The sequence below is a fragment of the Myotis davidii genome, unplaced genomic scaffold (assembly GCF_000327345.1).
Source record: "Myotis davidii unplaced genomic scaffold, ASM32734v1 scaffold419, whole genome shotgun sequence".
Taxonomy (NCBI): Eukaryota; Metazoa; Chordata; class Mammalia; order Chiroptera; family Vespertilionidae; genus Myotis; species Myotis davidii.
The window spans coordinates 2,234,395-2,251,900 of NW_006294998.1; the positions used below are offsets into that span (position 1 = coordinate 2,234,395).

At 37.2% G+C, this 17,506-nt stretch overlaps 1 protein-coding gene across 1 annotated transcript in view; it reads left to right on the forward strand.

Moving 5' to 3' along the window:
• Positions 1–17,506, forward strand: part of GPC5 (glypican 5) — a 1,306,619-nt gene that overhangs the window by 272,136 nt on the left and 1,016,977 nt on the right. Inside the window, exon 3 of the mRNA XM_006769575.2 lies at positions 15,105–15,799. Coding sequence (XP_006769638.1) covers positions 15,105–15,799 — 695 coding nt within the window. The remainder of the gene's footprint in view (positions 1–15,104; positions 15,800–17,506) is intronic.

Here is a 17,506-nt window from a genome sequence, read left to right on the forward strand (position 1 = left end):
CCGTCTCTGAGATCCCAGCTTGCTGAAAGCTGGTTTCGGGGTTTTTTTTTAGCTTCTATATTTGTTAAAATGTTTCAAACTCCAGGCTCAGAGGCCTGCAAGGCAGGCGGGGAACATTGGTTTCCTCCGTCACTGAAGCAAGCAAGCCTCATGTTAGTTTCAAGCTGCCTGGCTGCCGGCCGCCATCTTGGTTGGCAGTTAATTTGCATATCTTCCTGTTTAGCCAATGGGAAGGGTAGCGGTTGTACGCCAATTACCATGTTTCTCTTTTATTAGATAGGATGCTTTTTCTTTCATTCTATTTCATATTTTCCCCATGATAATGATTGCTCTTCATTTAAACTAAAACTATAATAGGTTTGTGAAAGGGCTATGTCATATGAATAGTGCAATTTCTATCATGCAGAAAGTGATATCTACATAGTGGTATATGTACACAGAAAAATATATAATTAGCAGCCTGATTGGGTCAGAGAAATTTCTGTATAAGGTGCCATTTTCTCTTAAGGATGATTATGAATATTCCAGATAGAAAAAGATAGAAGAAAGGGAATGGGTGAAGGCTTGGTAGAGCCAGTTCTGAGCATCGACTGCATGTGCGTTGAAAGCAGAAGGGGTGCTGGGGGAGGAGTTTGGGAGAGAGAGAGAGAGGAGTGGCCAGGATGAGAGTGGAAGAATAATTGGCCTGACATAGGAAGAACATGGTCTGTCACACTCCAAAGTGATTTGACTTTTAAAGACACCAGGGCAAGATTTTCCAATGCTTTTTAGAACTGCTGATTTCTGGACTCCATCTTAACCTACAGAATCTGAGTATCTTTATTAAATACTTAGAGGCCCAGTACACAAAATTCATACATGGAGGGGGACCCTCAGCCCGGCCTGCACCCTCTTTAATCCAGGACCTCTCGAGTGATGTCTGACTGCTGGACATCCCTCTCACAATCCGCTGGCTCCTAACTGCTCACCTGCCTGCCTGCCTGATCACCCCTAACCACCTCTACCTGCCTGCCTGATCACCCCTAACCACCTCTGCCTGCCTGCCTGATCACCCCTAACCACTTCTGCCTGCCAGCCTGATTGCCCCCAGCTGCCCTCTGCTGGCCTGATTGCTCCCAGCTTCCCTACCCTGCTGGCCTGATCACCTCTAACTTCCTCTGCCTCAGCCCCTACCACCGTGACTTTGTCCAAAAGGAGGTCGAACGTCCGGAAGATGTTCGGTTGACCAGGTCTAATTAGCATATTACCCTTTTTTTAGTATAGATTAACTTGAGGTAGCTTTTATGCATATTAGTGTTTAAGAAACTCTGCTATAGGGAACATTTGACTATTTTAATGTTCATAATGCTAGGTCATAACTGGTACTGCAGACTAATATTCTGTAGTATATATTGTATGTGCATTTAACAACATACTGACAAAATTAGTTTTCACATAGCTTGAAAGCTGCACAGTACCCTAGGCAGCTACTTAGCGTAGTATAACTTGTGGATTTGATTTAGTGTGCACTAAAATACCATTGGTCAAACTTTTCCAAGTGTTATTTTTTTCTTGTATCCCTTCCCGCACGCATAATCAATCCTGTCTGAATAATTTAATAACTTCTAAGGTGTTAATCTTGCTTGTAATGTCAGCAATCAGCTAAACTTTTATATAGTTAGAATTATTTTCCTTTTCAAGCTTTCTATAGATCCAATTAATAAACTATAGCTTTCAGTTCTTTATTCAGGGTCTTCACATTTACTTATAGTAAGTTCTCAAGTTGATTTAAGGTCTCTAAACTGTCTTTAAAAAAGTGGCAAAACTTCTCAATAATTTTTAAAAAATATATATTTTTATATAATTCTGGAACATTACAACAGGCTTCATTCATGCTTTGAGGATAACTAAAGATTTTCTTAACAATAATGAGGCTTTTCAAAATGGTGTGAGACAAATTACATGGGGTGGGAGGATGTGGCTTTATTGAAACTACCAAGCTAGCTTTAAGTTTTATGCAGGTAATAGTTTTGAAAAGAAGCTGTTATTTGGTATGGTTAGCAAGTGAATTGGCTCTTAACCTTGTGAGATTTAGAAGAGGTAGGTAGAGGGACCACTACTCTTTAAGGCTGTTGATGGAATCAAGAACACCATCTATGTTTGCCTAAAACACTTCAATATATATGAACAGGGAACAGCTTGTATATATATAATTGAGACCATTATAAACTTTTGAACAATAATAGATACAGAGGCAGAGCTGCCTCAAACAGAGTGTCAAACTGCATCGGGAAGGCCGGGGAGGGTTCGGGGGCGGGAGGTAGGGGGGTAAGAGATCAACCAAAGGACTTGTATGCATGCATATAAGCATAACCAATGGACATAAGACACTGGGGAATAGGGGAGGCTAGGGGACTGTCTAGGGCGGGGAAAAAAATGGACACATATGTAATACCCTTTGTAATAAAAAATAAAATTAAAAAAAAAAGAAAATAGAAAACGAAGTGCAATAATGACAAGTGTAGACTGCAACACAAGGTGGGAAAAGCTGTTGAAATAAAAAAATGGTAATGATTGCTTTGAGGTTTGAGAAAGACACAAGAAGCATCATGGATAATATTTTCAAAATAGAAGATAATATATTGGTACTCATAAGTGCAAGTGCAGTACAGAGGAAATGTGACTTGGTCCTTCTGCTAAGCTCCACATCGATTAGTATTTTCCTAAATGATGGGTTCTACTTTTTAATGATTCTCAAATGCATAGATACATTTCCACACAGAAGCTAAGATCAATTTCCAATAAAACAAGTTTTTAAAAATAAAAAGTTTCTAACGATAGCTTTATGACATTTGGTGTAATAACTACAAAGCTACTATGTTTTGAGTGAATTAAACATGGCAATGAGGGATGAGAAAGGCTCTAGAATAATATTATCTAAAATAATATTAATAGAAGCAAGCCTAAATAAAGTCCCTGAGATGATTATGGGGGCATTGAGAGATGAATTTTAGTACATTGATCAAATGTTTTTGCATTCCTAATATACTGACATTTCAAAAGCTTTGACCTTGCTCTGCAAAATTGAGCAATAATTTACTTAACAAATATTTGGGGGGGTATTTATTATATTTTCATAAAGAAAATAGATAGTATAAATCATAATTATTTAAAATTTAGATTTTTAAAAGATATCTGGAAGCACAGGTTTGTTGTTCGTTTGTTTTTTTTAAATTAAACTTCTAGCTAGTTTATAAAGGACTGCCAACATTTCATAGCTTAATCACATAATTATGTTATCCTATGCTTTCTGCTTTTGACTATATTACTCTTGGAATATTTTCTGGTAACATTTTTGAAAGCAGGAAAGGATATTGTGGTAAAACAGACTCTCTTCAGTCTGATTGATTTTGTGCTCTATAGCCCATTTCATTTGTCAGAAAGTATTGCAATTTTTTCCTCCTGCTATTTGGAAAGAATGTAATAGTCTAAAAGATTGCCTACCTTCTAAAGGAGTTTCTCTCTTGTCAGGGCAGGAACAGTATATTTATTAAACTGCCTGTAACTTTGGAGTGAATACTTCCAATGCATTTCTTCTCTGTGTGCTGTCCTATCACTGTAGGAAGCACTCAGACATGACACTTGGCAGTATGATCCGGCAGATCTGTAGGACCGTGGCTAGGGTGCTCTAAAATCAGGAAATTCTAGAATGTCATCAAAACCTTTTATTTTTTTTTAAGTTCCCTAATATTAGGACATAAGGTGGTTAGAACTCATCGGCATTTTACTTTAGTATGAATTTGTATAATGACTATGTTTTTATTGCCCAATGAAATTCTTTTTACTATAAAGCTAATAGAAACAAACAAATATATTCTTAGCAGTATACTGTAGACAAATACCCCAGGAACCATGATATGAGATACTAAGATACACACATTTGTACTTCATCACTTGGTGAAAAAAAAATCCACCTAAATTTTCTAGAAGAGGGTGTAAATTAAAGACATTTCTTAGACCAATAAATGTGGTCAATGACTTGCAGTGATTTGACACAATAAGATAAATAAATAAACTTTTTTAGAGGGTACTAGTAGTTTTGCTTTTGTACATCTGTGAATTTTATACAGCTAGCTTTAAAAAGGAAAGCCCTGACCGGTTTGGCTCAGTGGATGGAGCGTTGGCCTGTGAACTGAAGGGTCCCGGGTTCGATTCCAGTCAAGGGCATGTACCTTGGTTGCAGGCACATTCCCAGGAGGGAGTGTGCAGGAGGCAGCTGATCAATGTTTCTCTCTCATTGATGTTTCCAACTCTCTATCCCTCTCCCTTCCTCTCTGTAAAAAAATCAATAAAATATATATTTTTTTTAAAAAAAGGAAAGATTGAGATCAGTATAATTATGTAGTCAGAGGAATTGTAGGTCCAATTCATGCTAATTTAGAATGCCATGTGCTACTTGATAAAATGGCTTTTTTGGCACCTGCATATCCTTTTAGGCTGTTTGGAAAGCCTGCAATGTAAATAAAATTGTGTTGATTTGTTCAGGTCTATGGTGTTTTGACTTGCTCCTGGAGTGAACATTGTATGTAAGTAGATAGGTAAAAGGAAGGATGAAACTTTCAGAATGCTCGGTATTGGAATGAGGAAAGAAAAGGCTGAGGAACCAATAATCCAGGCTGGATGAGATAGATTTTTGGGCAATTTATGGCAATAGGAAATATTTTTTAAAAGAAAGAATACTTATGATGTCTAATTAGAAATAGAAAATAAACGTCCCAGTACTGCCCCAGCCAATTTGACTTAGTGGTTCTCAACCTTCTGGCCCTTTAAATACAGTTTCTCATGTTGTGACCCAACCATAAAATTATTTTCATTGCTACTTTATAACTGTAATGTTGCAACTGGTATGAATTGTAATGTAAATATCTGATCTGCAGGATGGTCCCCGGCTACCCCTGTGAAAGGGTCGTTTGACCACCAAAGGGGTCACGACCCACAGGTTGAGAACTGCTGGTAGTGGATAGAGCATCACCCTATGGACCAAAGGGTCTTGGGTTCAATTCCACTTGGGGCTTTGAAAAGTCTGGCTTAGGTCTTAGAGGAACAGAAAGAAAAAAAATTACCCATAATGGATGTAAAGGATCAATGGCACCAGATTTAGGGACTAGAGCAGGGTCCTCAAACTATGGCCTGCAGGCCACATGCGGCCCACCCTCGGGTGTTTTTGCTGCCTCTGCCTGTTGCTTAGCAGCCGACTCGTCCCGGCCCGCAGTGCATGTGTGGAATGAGCGCCGCCTCCCCCGACTCCCCTCCTTCTCTCTGTCTCTTGACTCCTCCTCTCTGTCTCGGGTGTGATCTGATAAGTCACGAGCTTGCCTGTGCAGAGCCTGCTGCTGCCTGAGGACTGAGGTAAGAACAAGTTAGGGTTGTTTTTTTTTTGAAATTAGGAGGTTTTTTTTTTTTTTTAATTTTACAGATAGTAGGACCTTTTATATTGAAGTTAGGAGAGCCTTTTTTTTTTTTTTGAAGTTTTGTTTTTTTACTTCAAAATAAGATATGTGCAGTATGCATAGGAATTTGTTCATAGTTTTTTTTTAAACTATAGTCCGGCCCTCCAACAGTCTGAGGGACAGTGAACTGGCCCCCTGTTTAAAAAGTTTGAGGACCCCTGGCCTAGAGAAACCAGGAGGGTGTGAGCCCTGAGAAGCCAATGAATCTGGTTAGAAAGAGGTTGGACCATATTTCTAGAGATGAGGATGAATTTTGCAGTTAATAATTACAAATATTAGAGAGTCCTTAGCTGTTTTGACTCCAACACAACATATGTAGTGCTATCTCTTCATTTATTTTAGCTATATTAATATTATTGCTTAATTTCCAAAAAAAGTAATTACAGTAGCTAAATTATGTTGTCACATAATGGCTCAATGTGCTAAATTAATGGTGAAATCTTTCTATTTTAATTAGACATATAAATAAAGTTGTTTCACTTTTGTTTTTGATTTAAGGATATACCAAACGTACCATTTTCAACTAATTTAAATAGACTTTCATCCTATTTAAAAAGAGATAATATATGCTAATGATTAAGAACCCAGAGTTTAGAGCCAGAGGCCTTGGATTGAAGTCCAGGCTATGTCATTTTCTTTGTAAACCTTGGGCAAACCACTTATATATTCAGTGTTTCACTTGATTATCTTTATAATAATAACAACAATAATAATAATAGTTGTTGTTATTATTGTGGGTTGGAGAATCAAGGAAATTAATTTACTAAAAAACCTAATGAGACATCTAGTTCATGGCAAATACATAGCAGAAGTGAAGGGTGACTGTGATGATGACTCTTTAATGTATTTGAGCATTTTTCACCTGTAGACATTATGCAGGTATGGAGCATGTACAAGTTCATTTAATTCTCACAGCTACGCGATTAGATAGGTACCAAGTTCTGCTTTTGCTTAATCCCTTCACTTTTTCACCCAGCCCCCTAATCCTTTCTCCTCTGACAACTGTCAGTTTGTCCTCTGTATCTTTGAGTCTATTTTGTTTATTTTGTTCATTAATTCCACATATAAGTGAAATCACATAGTACTTCTTTTTCTCTGACTGGGTGTTTCACTTACCATGATACTCTTCAGATATATCCATGCTGTAGCAAAAGGTAAGATTTCCATTTATTTATTTATTTATTTACGTATTTATTTATTTATTTATTATGGCTGAGTAGTATTCAATTATGTAAATGTACCACAGCTTTTTGACAGGTGTGAGGTGATATCTTATTGTGATTTTTATTTGCATTTCTCTGGTGATTAGTGACATTCAGCATCTCTTCATATGTCTATTGGCCATCTGTATGTCCTCTTTGGAGAAATTTCTATTCAGGCCCTTTAATTGGATTCTGTTTTGTTTTGTTTGTTTTTTTGTGTTGAGTTTTATAAATTCTTCATAATTTTGGATATTTAATCCTTATCAGATGCATCATTGGTGAATATGTTGTCTTTTCATTTTGTTGATGGTTTTGTTTGCTGTACAAAAACTTTTAGTTTGATGTTGTCCCATTTGTTTATTTTTTCTTTTATTTCCCTTGCCCGAGGAGATCTATCAGAAAAAATGTTGCTATGAGAAATGTCTCAGATTTTTTGGCCTATGTTTTCTTGTAGGATTTTAATGGTTTCAAGTCTAACATTGAAGTCTTTAATCCATTTTCAGTTTATTCTTGTGTATGGTGTAAGAAGGTGGTCTGGTTTCATATTTTTGCTTGTATCTATCCAATATTCTCAACACCATTTATTGAATAGACTATCTTAACCCCATTGTATGTTTTTGCCTCCTTTGTCAAATATTGATTTACCATAAAGGTGTGGGTTTATTTCTGGGCTCTCTATTCTGTACCATTGATTATTTTAAAGGTTATTAGGAGATTTGATTTAAAATCTTCACTCCACAATAATTCATGAAACAATCTACTGTGAGATTTTTGTCAATTATGTTATCCTATATAATTAAAGGCTAATATGCAAATCACCCAACCGTGGAACAACTGGTTGTTATGATGCACACTGACCACCTGGGGACAGACAGTCAACACAAGAGCTGCCCCCTAGTGGTCAGTGTGCTCCCACAGGGGGAGCGCCACTCAGCCAGAAGCCGGGCTCATGGCTGGCGAGCCTCTCCACCTCCCCAGCAGTGCTAAGGAACCCTCGGGGGATGTCCGACTGCCAGCTTAGGCCTGCTCCCCACACCAGCAGGTGGACATCCCCTGCGGGGTCCCGGACTGTGAGAGGATGCAGACTGTGCTGAGGGACCCCACTTCTCCTCCCAGTGCATGAATGTCATGCGTCAAGCCTCTAGTATTGCATAAACAATTAATAAGTTCAAATTTTTGCTAAAATCATAAACTGATTTTCAGAACATAAATGGTTATAAAATAATATTAGAAATAAATGTGAAGCACTATGATAGCCAAAATAATGGGGAGGGAGATGAGGGAGGAGAAAAGTTGAGAAAGCATTTTTCCATGCAGTACTTTTCCTAGGAGACCAGATTAATTACCAGTATGTTAATTTTTGGTAGTGCAGATTAATATATTTTGTATAGATGACTAATTTCTGAAGAATGATATTATAAATCATACTGCATAACATTAAAATATGTCATTAAATTAATATTCCAGAAAACATTTATAACACATTTTACTTGATGAAAAAATTGAATAAACATGCAAATATCATAGAGATGAATTCAGTATAAACACTTCCAGACTGGAGAAATAAATAATTGCTGATTTTATTTAAATATGCATATTTTCAGAATAGCTATAATGGTCTTCTGATAACTAAAGGCATTATTAAATGTGACTATTAAAATGATTAGAAAGTATTTTTATTTAAAATAAAGCAGAAGAATTACAGCTCATTGTAATGTATATGTGATTAAAACTGTTTGAGAAATTACTCTTAAAATTACCTACATATCTTGTCATTTGTCTGTAATTCAATTCAGAAAGATGTATAATCTCAGGCACACACTAGTTCCAAATTAGCAGTTTAGTAATGAAGTATCTGTTGTAGTAACACAATCTGTGACTTGAGAATTGTAATGCACAAAAATGTAAATTTACTGTGAACATTTCCAACCCAGATACACATTGTAAAACCATCTGATTATCCATGGTTGATATAATTTAATCTTTCTCCATCTATTTTATTGCTATGTTTGAGGATATCTGCGGTCTTGAATTTAAAGTGTAACACACTTTAAATTTTGTGTCTTAAAACTTTCATATATCAAAAATAATAAAAATGTAAAAAGGTTCATAAAATGTCTGTTCTTGTAAGGCTGGTTAGGTTATTACAATAGTTATTTCATGATCATTGCATTTTGAAGTCAACTTTATCTTTAAAGCAATAAAAGCTCTATAAATATTAAATTTCTTCCCATTGCAAAAAGATACCTGTATATTAATCTTCACTGATTTAGCAATTTATCAAGTTTAATTTTAAATTCCTATCATCTGATTTTATCTCCCCAGTTATATTTAAGTTTAAATCCTTGATTTAAGGTTTAATAATCATTGGTACATATAATAAAATGTCTCTGAAGGGAGTGTGGGCTGGAAAAGGTTGAGATAAAACTTCTTGTTTTATTATTTAAATTTCTCAGAAAGTTAATGTTGAAATTGGAGTAGATGCTGATAAACTTTATGTAATCCAACTTTACTTCTTACTTTATGAGATAAGACATAATTTGATTTTCTCATAATGCTGGAAGAAATTAAGTTTTTATTCAATCAGCAATTAAATTGCAGTTTTTATTCAATCTACCACTCTCAGGAATTAAAAGGAAAGTTGGGGTTTGGCCTTGATAAACTTGATCCGATAATACTGAAAATAAGAACTTATTGAAATTCTCAGTGAAAAACAACAAAAAGATATATTTTTTTCTAATCTATTGCTAAAATTTCTTAAGCAAGTTTAACAGATGTTTATTTATTTTCAAAATATATTACACTATCCAGCACATGAATAAAAAGCTATTACTTGTATAGCTTGAGTGAGTGGCATTTTTTATTTATTAAAACTTTGTAATGAAAGGAACTGTTTAGTGTCTCCTTAATAGTTAAGTAGATGTGTTGAATTTTTCAGCACCTAACCTACCTTGGATTTATAAACTCTGATTATGTGAATTATTCTTTTGCATTGCAGCAAAATATTTTGTTCATTTGACAATTCTCAAAATTCTTGTCAGAATAAAAATATTAATTTCATAAATGGAAACACTCAACTCTATGGTAAACCTAGTAGAACATTGTGATAATTTTGCAAATTCAGAGTTGATATAACAACATTTGTAAATTAAGCTTCTGATTTTACCAACATTTATAAAAATTATTAACAAGATAATTCAATAGATTGGCTTTTAGATTGTTTAGTTTCTGATATAAGAGTTTTATATATTAAAATTTTATGAACCTATTAGGACCAAAACTTCACAAATGTTTATTTCTACACATTGGAAAGTGAAATGTATATAAAACAAGCATTTATAGTTTTTCTTATTGATTGGAATTAAGAAACATTTATGATCACAAATACATATAAATAAAAAATACATACCTAACATATGTTCAGGTAAATCAATAACTGGAAAGTGTCAATATCAGGTTTAATAAAGATTAAAAGGAAAAATAACATATTATGATGAGTTAATAGAATAGTGAAAACAAATTGCAGAATAGTTCATTTTTAAAACCCACTGTGTGTTAGCTATTCAGGATAGAATCAGAATGTTGATGTTAGAGAACATATAATGTCTCATTCAAAGGGTAATACAATCCTATCTAATAAAGAGGGAATATGCTAATTGACCCTCACACTGTCACAAAGATGGAGTGCCCACAGCCAATAAGGAGGGAATATGCTAATCGATTGCCCCACCCTCAAAGATGGTGGCACCCACAGCAAATAAGGAGAGAATATGCTAATTGACTGCCACTCCCTCAAAGATGGCGGCGCCCACAGCCACAAGATGGCCAGCAGGGGAGGGCAGTTGTGGGCTAACAGGCCAGCAGGGGAGGGCAGTTAGGGGCACTTGGGTGGGCAGGGGAGGGAAATTAGGTGCAATTGGGCTGGCAGGGGAGCAGTTAGGCTTCTATCAGGCTGGCAGGGGAGTGGTTAGGGGTACTTAGGCTGGCAGGCAGAAGTGGTTAGGGGCAATCAGGCAAGCAGGTAGGCAGGTGAAAGGTTGGGAGCCAGCAGCCTGGGTTGTGAGAGTCGGACCTAAACTGGCAGTCGGGGGAGGGATCAGGCCTAAACTGGCATTTGGACATCCCTGAGGGGTCCCAGATTGGAGAGGGTGCAGGCTGGGCTAAGGGACACCCCCCTCTCCCTAGTGCACGAATTTCGTGCACCGGGCCTCTAGCCTATATTATAAAAACCCAGTGGCCCTAACTCTTTAACGACCAAAGACCAGTGTGGGTGGCCGAGGCACGTGCAGGTGGGTGGGGCTGCGAGTGCGACAAGGTGCACATGGGTGGGCGGGGCCACGTGATTTCGTGCGGTAGACTTCTAGTTAATACATTATAATGGAACCTAAAATTTTAATGCATATGATATGAGGAAAAGATTTTAAAATTTACTATAATATGTTTCCTAAATTTTTTCTTCAGTTTTTTATTTTGTTAAAAAATGAATAACAATAAACCAGAGAAAAACTAGTGTGAAATGAAATAAAATCAGCATTGTTGAATTTTTTCATAAATTTATTTTTAATTATGAACTCAAAGGTAATCAATTTCAATTTTTGCCTTTAGTGCAGAGCAGCCTTCAAAAGAACTAATGATTTTTGGAATTATTATACCCATTTTTTAATGGATATAACTAAATATTAAATATATTCTCTTCAATGTTGCTTTTACAAAATAAATTAATTTGTAAACATTAGTTATAGCTATGGAAAAGATGAATTTCATATATTCCTGAATAAATTATAAATTAATGGGAGTGGAATTTATAAACATTTTAATTTTTACTTTAAAAATTGTGTTTCAGCATTATTTAGAGTTGGCATAAGTCAGATGGGATCTTTGTCTTATTGCTTGGGGTAGCATGAACCTTTATTGCACTGAGAAACATGGCAGGTATCAATCACATACACCTATAGCATGCAGCTTAGCAAACTTGGTGGGAAGCATGTAGGAAAGTTTGTGATATATGGGTATTTTTTAAACCTCGTCTTATTTTATCTTACAAAAGAAAACTTGTAACTTATCTCCTCCCAGTTTATAGTCTCCCAGAAGAGGAGGAAAACAAGCCTATGCTATTGATAATAAATAAGTTTAACATTTTTATTTTAGTTCCAACCACAGAGGTTTAATTTGCTTTTCACACTCATTCTCATGGTTCCATGAAAGCTTTAGTAGCAGCTGAGGTTTCAACTGTGGGGTCAGACTATCATGGTGGAATGCTTGTTGAACCCCTCTATTAAAGCAAAGAGAACATTTTATAGATATATGCAATTGCAGTGTTTCAAAAACTGGCCAACTTGGGATTCTTAGGATATATCCCCAGAAGAGGGATCACTGGGTCAGATAGCAGTTCCATTTTTAATTTTTTGATGAAACTCCATACTGTTCTCTATAGTGGCTGCACCAGTCTGCATTCCCACCAGAAGTGCATGAGGGTTCCTTTTTAACATCTTCACGAGCACTTTTTGTTTGTTGATACATGAGTGATAGCCATTCTGGCAAGTATGATATCTTATTGTCATTTTAATTTGCATCTCTCTGATGATTAGTGACTTTGAGTATTTCTTTCCTTTGTCTCTAGGCCTTCTTTATGTCCTCTTTAGAGAAGTGTCCATTCAGGGCTTTGGCCAATTTTTTAAATGGGTTATTTGTCTTCATTTTGTTGAGTTATATGAGTTCTTTATGTATTTTGGAAATTATCAGTTGTATCGTTGGCAAATATGTACTCCCATTGAGTAGGATCCCTTTTTATTTTGTTGATGGTTTCTTTTGCTGTGCAGAAACTTTTATTTTGATGCAATCCCATTTGTGGCCAACTCAAAATAATTCCACCCTCTTGTTTTTATGACTGCTTGTTAAATATAGATTCCTGGACCAAGGCAGGCCTACTGAGTTGGAATCCACAGTACAGAGACCTGGCCATTGGTATTTTCCTCAGGCAGCCCAGATGGTCAGGCCAGTCAGGAAAACATGGTGTTAATTCTCTCTCACTTGGCAGAACAGCTAATCTCAGTTGAAGCCTTCAGTTACCATCCTATTTTCATCCTTTCACATTTTAATTGAGATTGAGAATGCAGTTTATACTATAGTGGGCCCTGGAGATGCAGAGGTAATGCATGAGCCCTGCCTGGTTAACAATCTAGAGTTCATAGTCAGTTTCATCAGAGTTGCAACAGCCTTTAAAAACTGTTGCCTTTGATTGCAAAGTAAAATCTCTTTCTTAGTCCCAGCTGCTGCAACAGAATATAAACTAGGTAGTTTTATAAACAAAACAAGTTTATATCTCAGAATTCTGGAGGGTGGGAAGTCTAAGATCAAGGTGCACATAGATTCATTATCTGGTGAGAGTCCCCTTTCTGGTTCATACACAGCTGTTTTCTCTTTGTGTCCTCACCTGTCAGAAAGGGCAAGGGAGTGCTCTGAAACCTCTTTTATAAGGGCACTAATCCCATTCCTGAGGGCCCCACCCTGACCACTTAATCACCTCCCAAAGGTCCTACTTCCAAATACTATCACATTGGAGATTAGGTTTCGACATATGGATTTTAAGAGAACACAATAGCGTGTACCTTGATATATCACACTGAAGCCTGGAACCCAGCCTGAATCAGTCTCAGAACAGAATTAGGGTACATGATATTGTATCTTATCTTATGAAAGCTTATTTTATGAAAGTGGTTAGCTTCTTTTAGGATACTATCGCAAATTCATGACACAGTTCCATTTCGCCAGCTCTCCCTGCACCTCTGCTTTCTATTATTTAATTTTATTTTACAATTTTTTATCTCTTTTTATAATATACTAGAAGCTCAGCATGTGAAATAGCGCAGCCCCATCCACCGCATCAGTCTTTGGTTGTCTCAGCGTTAGGGCCACAAACCTTTTATAATATAGACTAGAGGTCTTGTGCACAAAATTCATGCAGAGGGTGGGGGTGTCCCTCAGCCCAGCATGCATCCTCTCCAATCTGGGATCCCTAGAGGGATGTCCGGCAGGCCTAAACTGGCAGTCGCACATCCCTCTCACAATCTGGGACTGCTGGCTCCCAACTGCTCACCTGCCTGCCTGCCTGATTGCCCCTAACTGCTTCTGCCTGCCAGTCTGATCGCCCCCTGACCATTCCCCTACTGGTCTGATTGATGCCTTACCTGCTCCCCTGCCGGCCTGATTGTCCCCAACTGCCCTCCTCTGCCAGCCTAGTCATCCCTAACTACCCTCCCCTGCCGGTCCAGTTGCCCCGCAACTGCCCTCCCCTGCTGTCCTGATTGCCCACAACTTCTCTCCCCTGCTGGCCATCTGTGACCACGTGGGGGCGGCCATCTTGTGTGAGCACATGGCAGTCAATTTGCATATTACCTCTTTATTATATAGGATTCAATGGTTGGGTTATAGTTATTGTGTGGTCTTTTATGACCTAATGAAAAATAACTGAGATTGAAGTTATGGAAGATAATTTTATTGGTGTATTTTATAATTAATTACATATTATATTGATATGTATCATATTTAGGATAATTATAAAATGTAATTACCAGTGGTGGACTGCTACCTAAAGCTATCATTTTGAAGTATAACATCTACTTGCTGATTACTACAACCTCCCTTAATTTATGGATGAATTATTCTCTGTTCTTTCTGTAGCAAAATTTATTTGTAAGCATTAATTAGTAATACAATAAAATGTCCCAAAATAAAGTCTTTGAAGATAAGATGATTAAAAACAACAGAAGATAGTGGAGAAGGTGGTCATACAATTATTTATTTTCATCAATTAATACTTCCCACGACTTTCCCACTGTGTAAATAAGGTTTGACAATTTAGGGGTTTAATTATAAAAATTTTTTACTTTCTTTTTAATTTGAGCATGCTAGAAGGTCCAAGGATTGTCAGACTTTCCTTTGGGAACTTAGCCTCTCTTAGGAGTAACTAGTACATAATCTACTAGTTTTCATTCTGAGAAAAAATATAAAAATACAGTACATGTTAAATCAAGTATCTCTATATTTGCTAAACAATGAACTCATGATCAAAAATTATTTTCTCAGTGATACCGTTTTCCTATCATTATTGGCTTATGAATGACTAAGGCATAATATAATGTACATGTAAATTCTTTTTTATTTCTATTCTTTTTTTAAATGTGTTTGATTCTAGGAAAACATTTCTGTAAAACAAGTGTGCTGTGTGTAATGCTCACTGTTGACCAGACATCATCTTTCGGAAACTAAATTGGGTTTGTAGGCTGAGCGTTCTCATTTAGATCTTTAGGATAGTTTCAGTGCATTAAGCTCATTTACTGTCTGGAGCAGATGGACAAAGAGTTCTAAAATGAATACTAAGCTTTTCCATCCTTTGCCTCTGCGTTTGTTACAGAAACCCTTGAAACTCTCATCAGACAAGCAGAGAATTACACCAGCATACTTTTCTGCAACACCTACAGGAACATGGCCTTAGAGGCTGCTGCTTCAGTTCAGGAGTTCTTCACTGATGTGGGGCTCTATCTATTCGGTGCGGATGTTAATCCTGAAGAATTTGTGAACAGATTCTTCGACAGCCTTTTCCCTCTAGTCTACAGTCATCTCATTAACCCTGCTGTGACCGACAGCTCCCTGGAGTACTCGGAATGCATCCGGATGGCTCGCCGGGACATTAGTCCATTCGGCAATATCCCCCAAAGAGTGATGGGGCAGATGGGGAGGTCGCTGCTGCCCAGCCGCACGTTCCTGCAGGCCCTGAATCTGGGCATTGAAGTCATCAATACCACAGACCATCTGCTCTTCTCCAGGGAGTGTGGCCGAGCCCTCCTGAGAATGCAGTACTGCCCGCACTGCCAGGGCCTGACGCTCAGTAAACCGTGCATGGGGTACTGCCTCAACGTCGTGAGAGGCTGCTTGGCGCACATGGCGGAGCTGAATCCGCACTGGCATGCGTACATCCGGTCCTTGGAAGAGCTGTCAGATGCCATGCATGGAACGTATGACATTGAACACGTGCTCCTGAACTTCCACTTGCTTGTGAATGATGCTGTAACGCAGGCCCACCTGGACGGACAGAAATTATCGGAACAGGTAGGCAGCCACTCCATATTCGCTGTCTGATCTTTTAGAACTCAGAGATTAGCCAAATACATAGTTTGTTGATTTTTAAGCACACGAGTATGTACTTTAAAATCCTGGCAGCCTCACAAGATTCACTTTGTTCCTTCCCTCTTCTGAGGCCAGCCCTGAGCAAACCTCGGTGAAGAGGGTTACTTTCGTCTCTCAAATGATTACAATCATCACTGTGCTTGTGTTTTATAAATAAGTTTCACACAAAACTCTTGTCATATGAAAGTCCAAGGTGGATTTACAAAGAGCAGACTTTTCTTTTAAGTAAATAGTTTGATTTCATATCATAAATAGTCCTGTGACTATCCTGATAAAAATCAATTATTACAAAAACAGTTGTAGATTCTTTTCTAAATGAAACAACTTGAGATTCGCTTTTTAACTTACAGTGACAGAAGGAGGAGAAACTGACTTTAAATTCCTTGAAAATCGACTCGTTAATATTTATTTCTGCCAACCCTAAAGTGATTTATAAGCTATTTATCAAGCTTTGATAGGCAGTCACACATCAATGAATTTAACAAATTCAAAATAAATTACTGGAAAGCCAGCAAATAATGACTTTCTCACATTCCCAAAGCAATCTCTGAGATCTAGTACTTCCAAGTCTAATCTCAGTAAATACATATTTCCACTTTAAGGAATCCGTAGAGGTACCTGATATATTTCTGTCGGATGAATTTCAACTAGAAAAAAATGTTCTCAATTTCTTGAGAAAATCAAATGTATCTTCTGTTTAAACCATTAGAGAAACACATGCCTGATGAGATCCAAATCCTTCATCTTTTTTGGAAATTTGCCTCCTGCAAATGTGGATTATGGGGGTAGGGGAGTTTTATTTGATAACCTCTCCTGAGACTGAAATGATTGGCAATGATTGGCAGTGGTCAGGGCCAAATCAAGAGCCATGAACCTCATGAGAGATGTCTAAATGTTATGAGGGACACATTAAATAACAAGCTTGCATTGTTTTTGAATAAATGTTTTATAAGACTTGGAAAACATTACATGACTAATTTGTGATTTTATCTTGCTGAGAAATACTGTAATATTAATTGCTTGATAATAATTACTGATAATCATAATTCTTTCTGCCTAATTTCCTACGGGAGGGAATTTGTTAAATATCTATGAAAGTGTGAAGGCTTATAAAGGGGAATCTGGACCAATATCTCCCAGAATAGTGACCCATCGGATTTGTGGACAGCTATCATTGGAAGGTTCATCTTTATGGTGAATAACTATCTGCACCCTAAACTGCCACGTGTGGTACTCTAGAAAGTAATGCTTTGAAGAAGGGGGATTAGTCTTAGCCATCTTGGACTTCAGATATATGAAAACGATTATTCTGCCACTTGGCCTTATATCTTCTATCTAGACTATTCACTCCTATTTTATTCAATTCTTCAATATATGCTTTCTTTGTAAAATAACTACTTGAACCACATAGCTCTGTCTTGCTCTCCTGGAAGACCTGCTGATTCAGGATGGAGTCAGCAGATTGGAGTGATCATGGGGGCTGACACACAGTGGATACTAGGCCTGGATCTTTTCATTCCCTCACCATTGCAGCCAGATGTTCTTCTCTCAGTCTGGTGTCTGGAAGATACCTGGTTGTGGCCTCAGGTCTGTGCCAAATGCACTATTTTTTAAAATAAGGAATGGGGG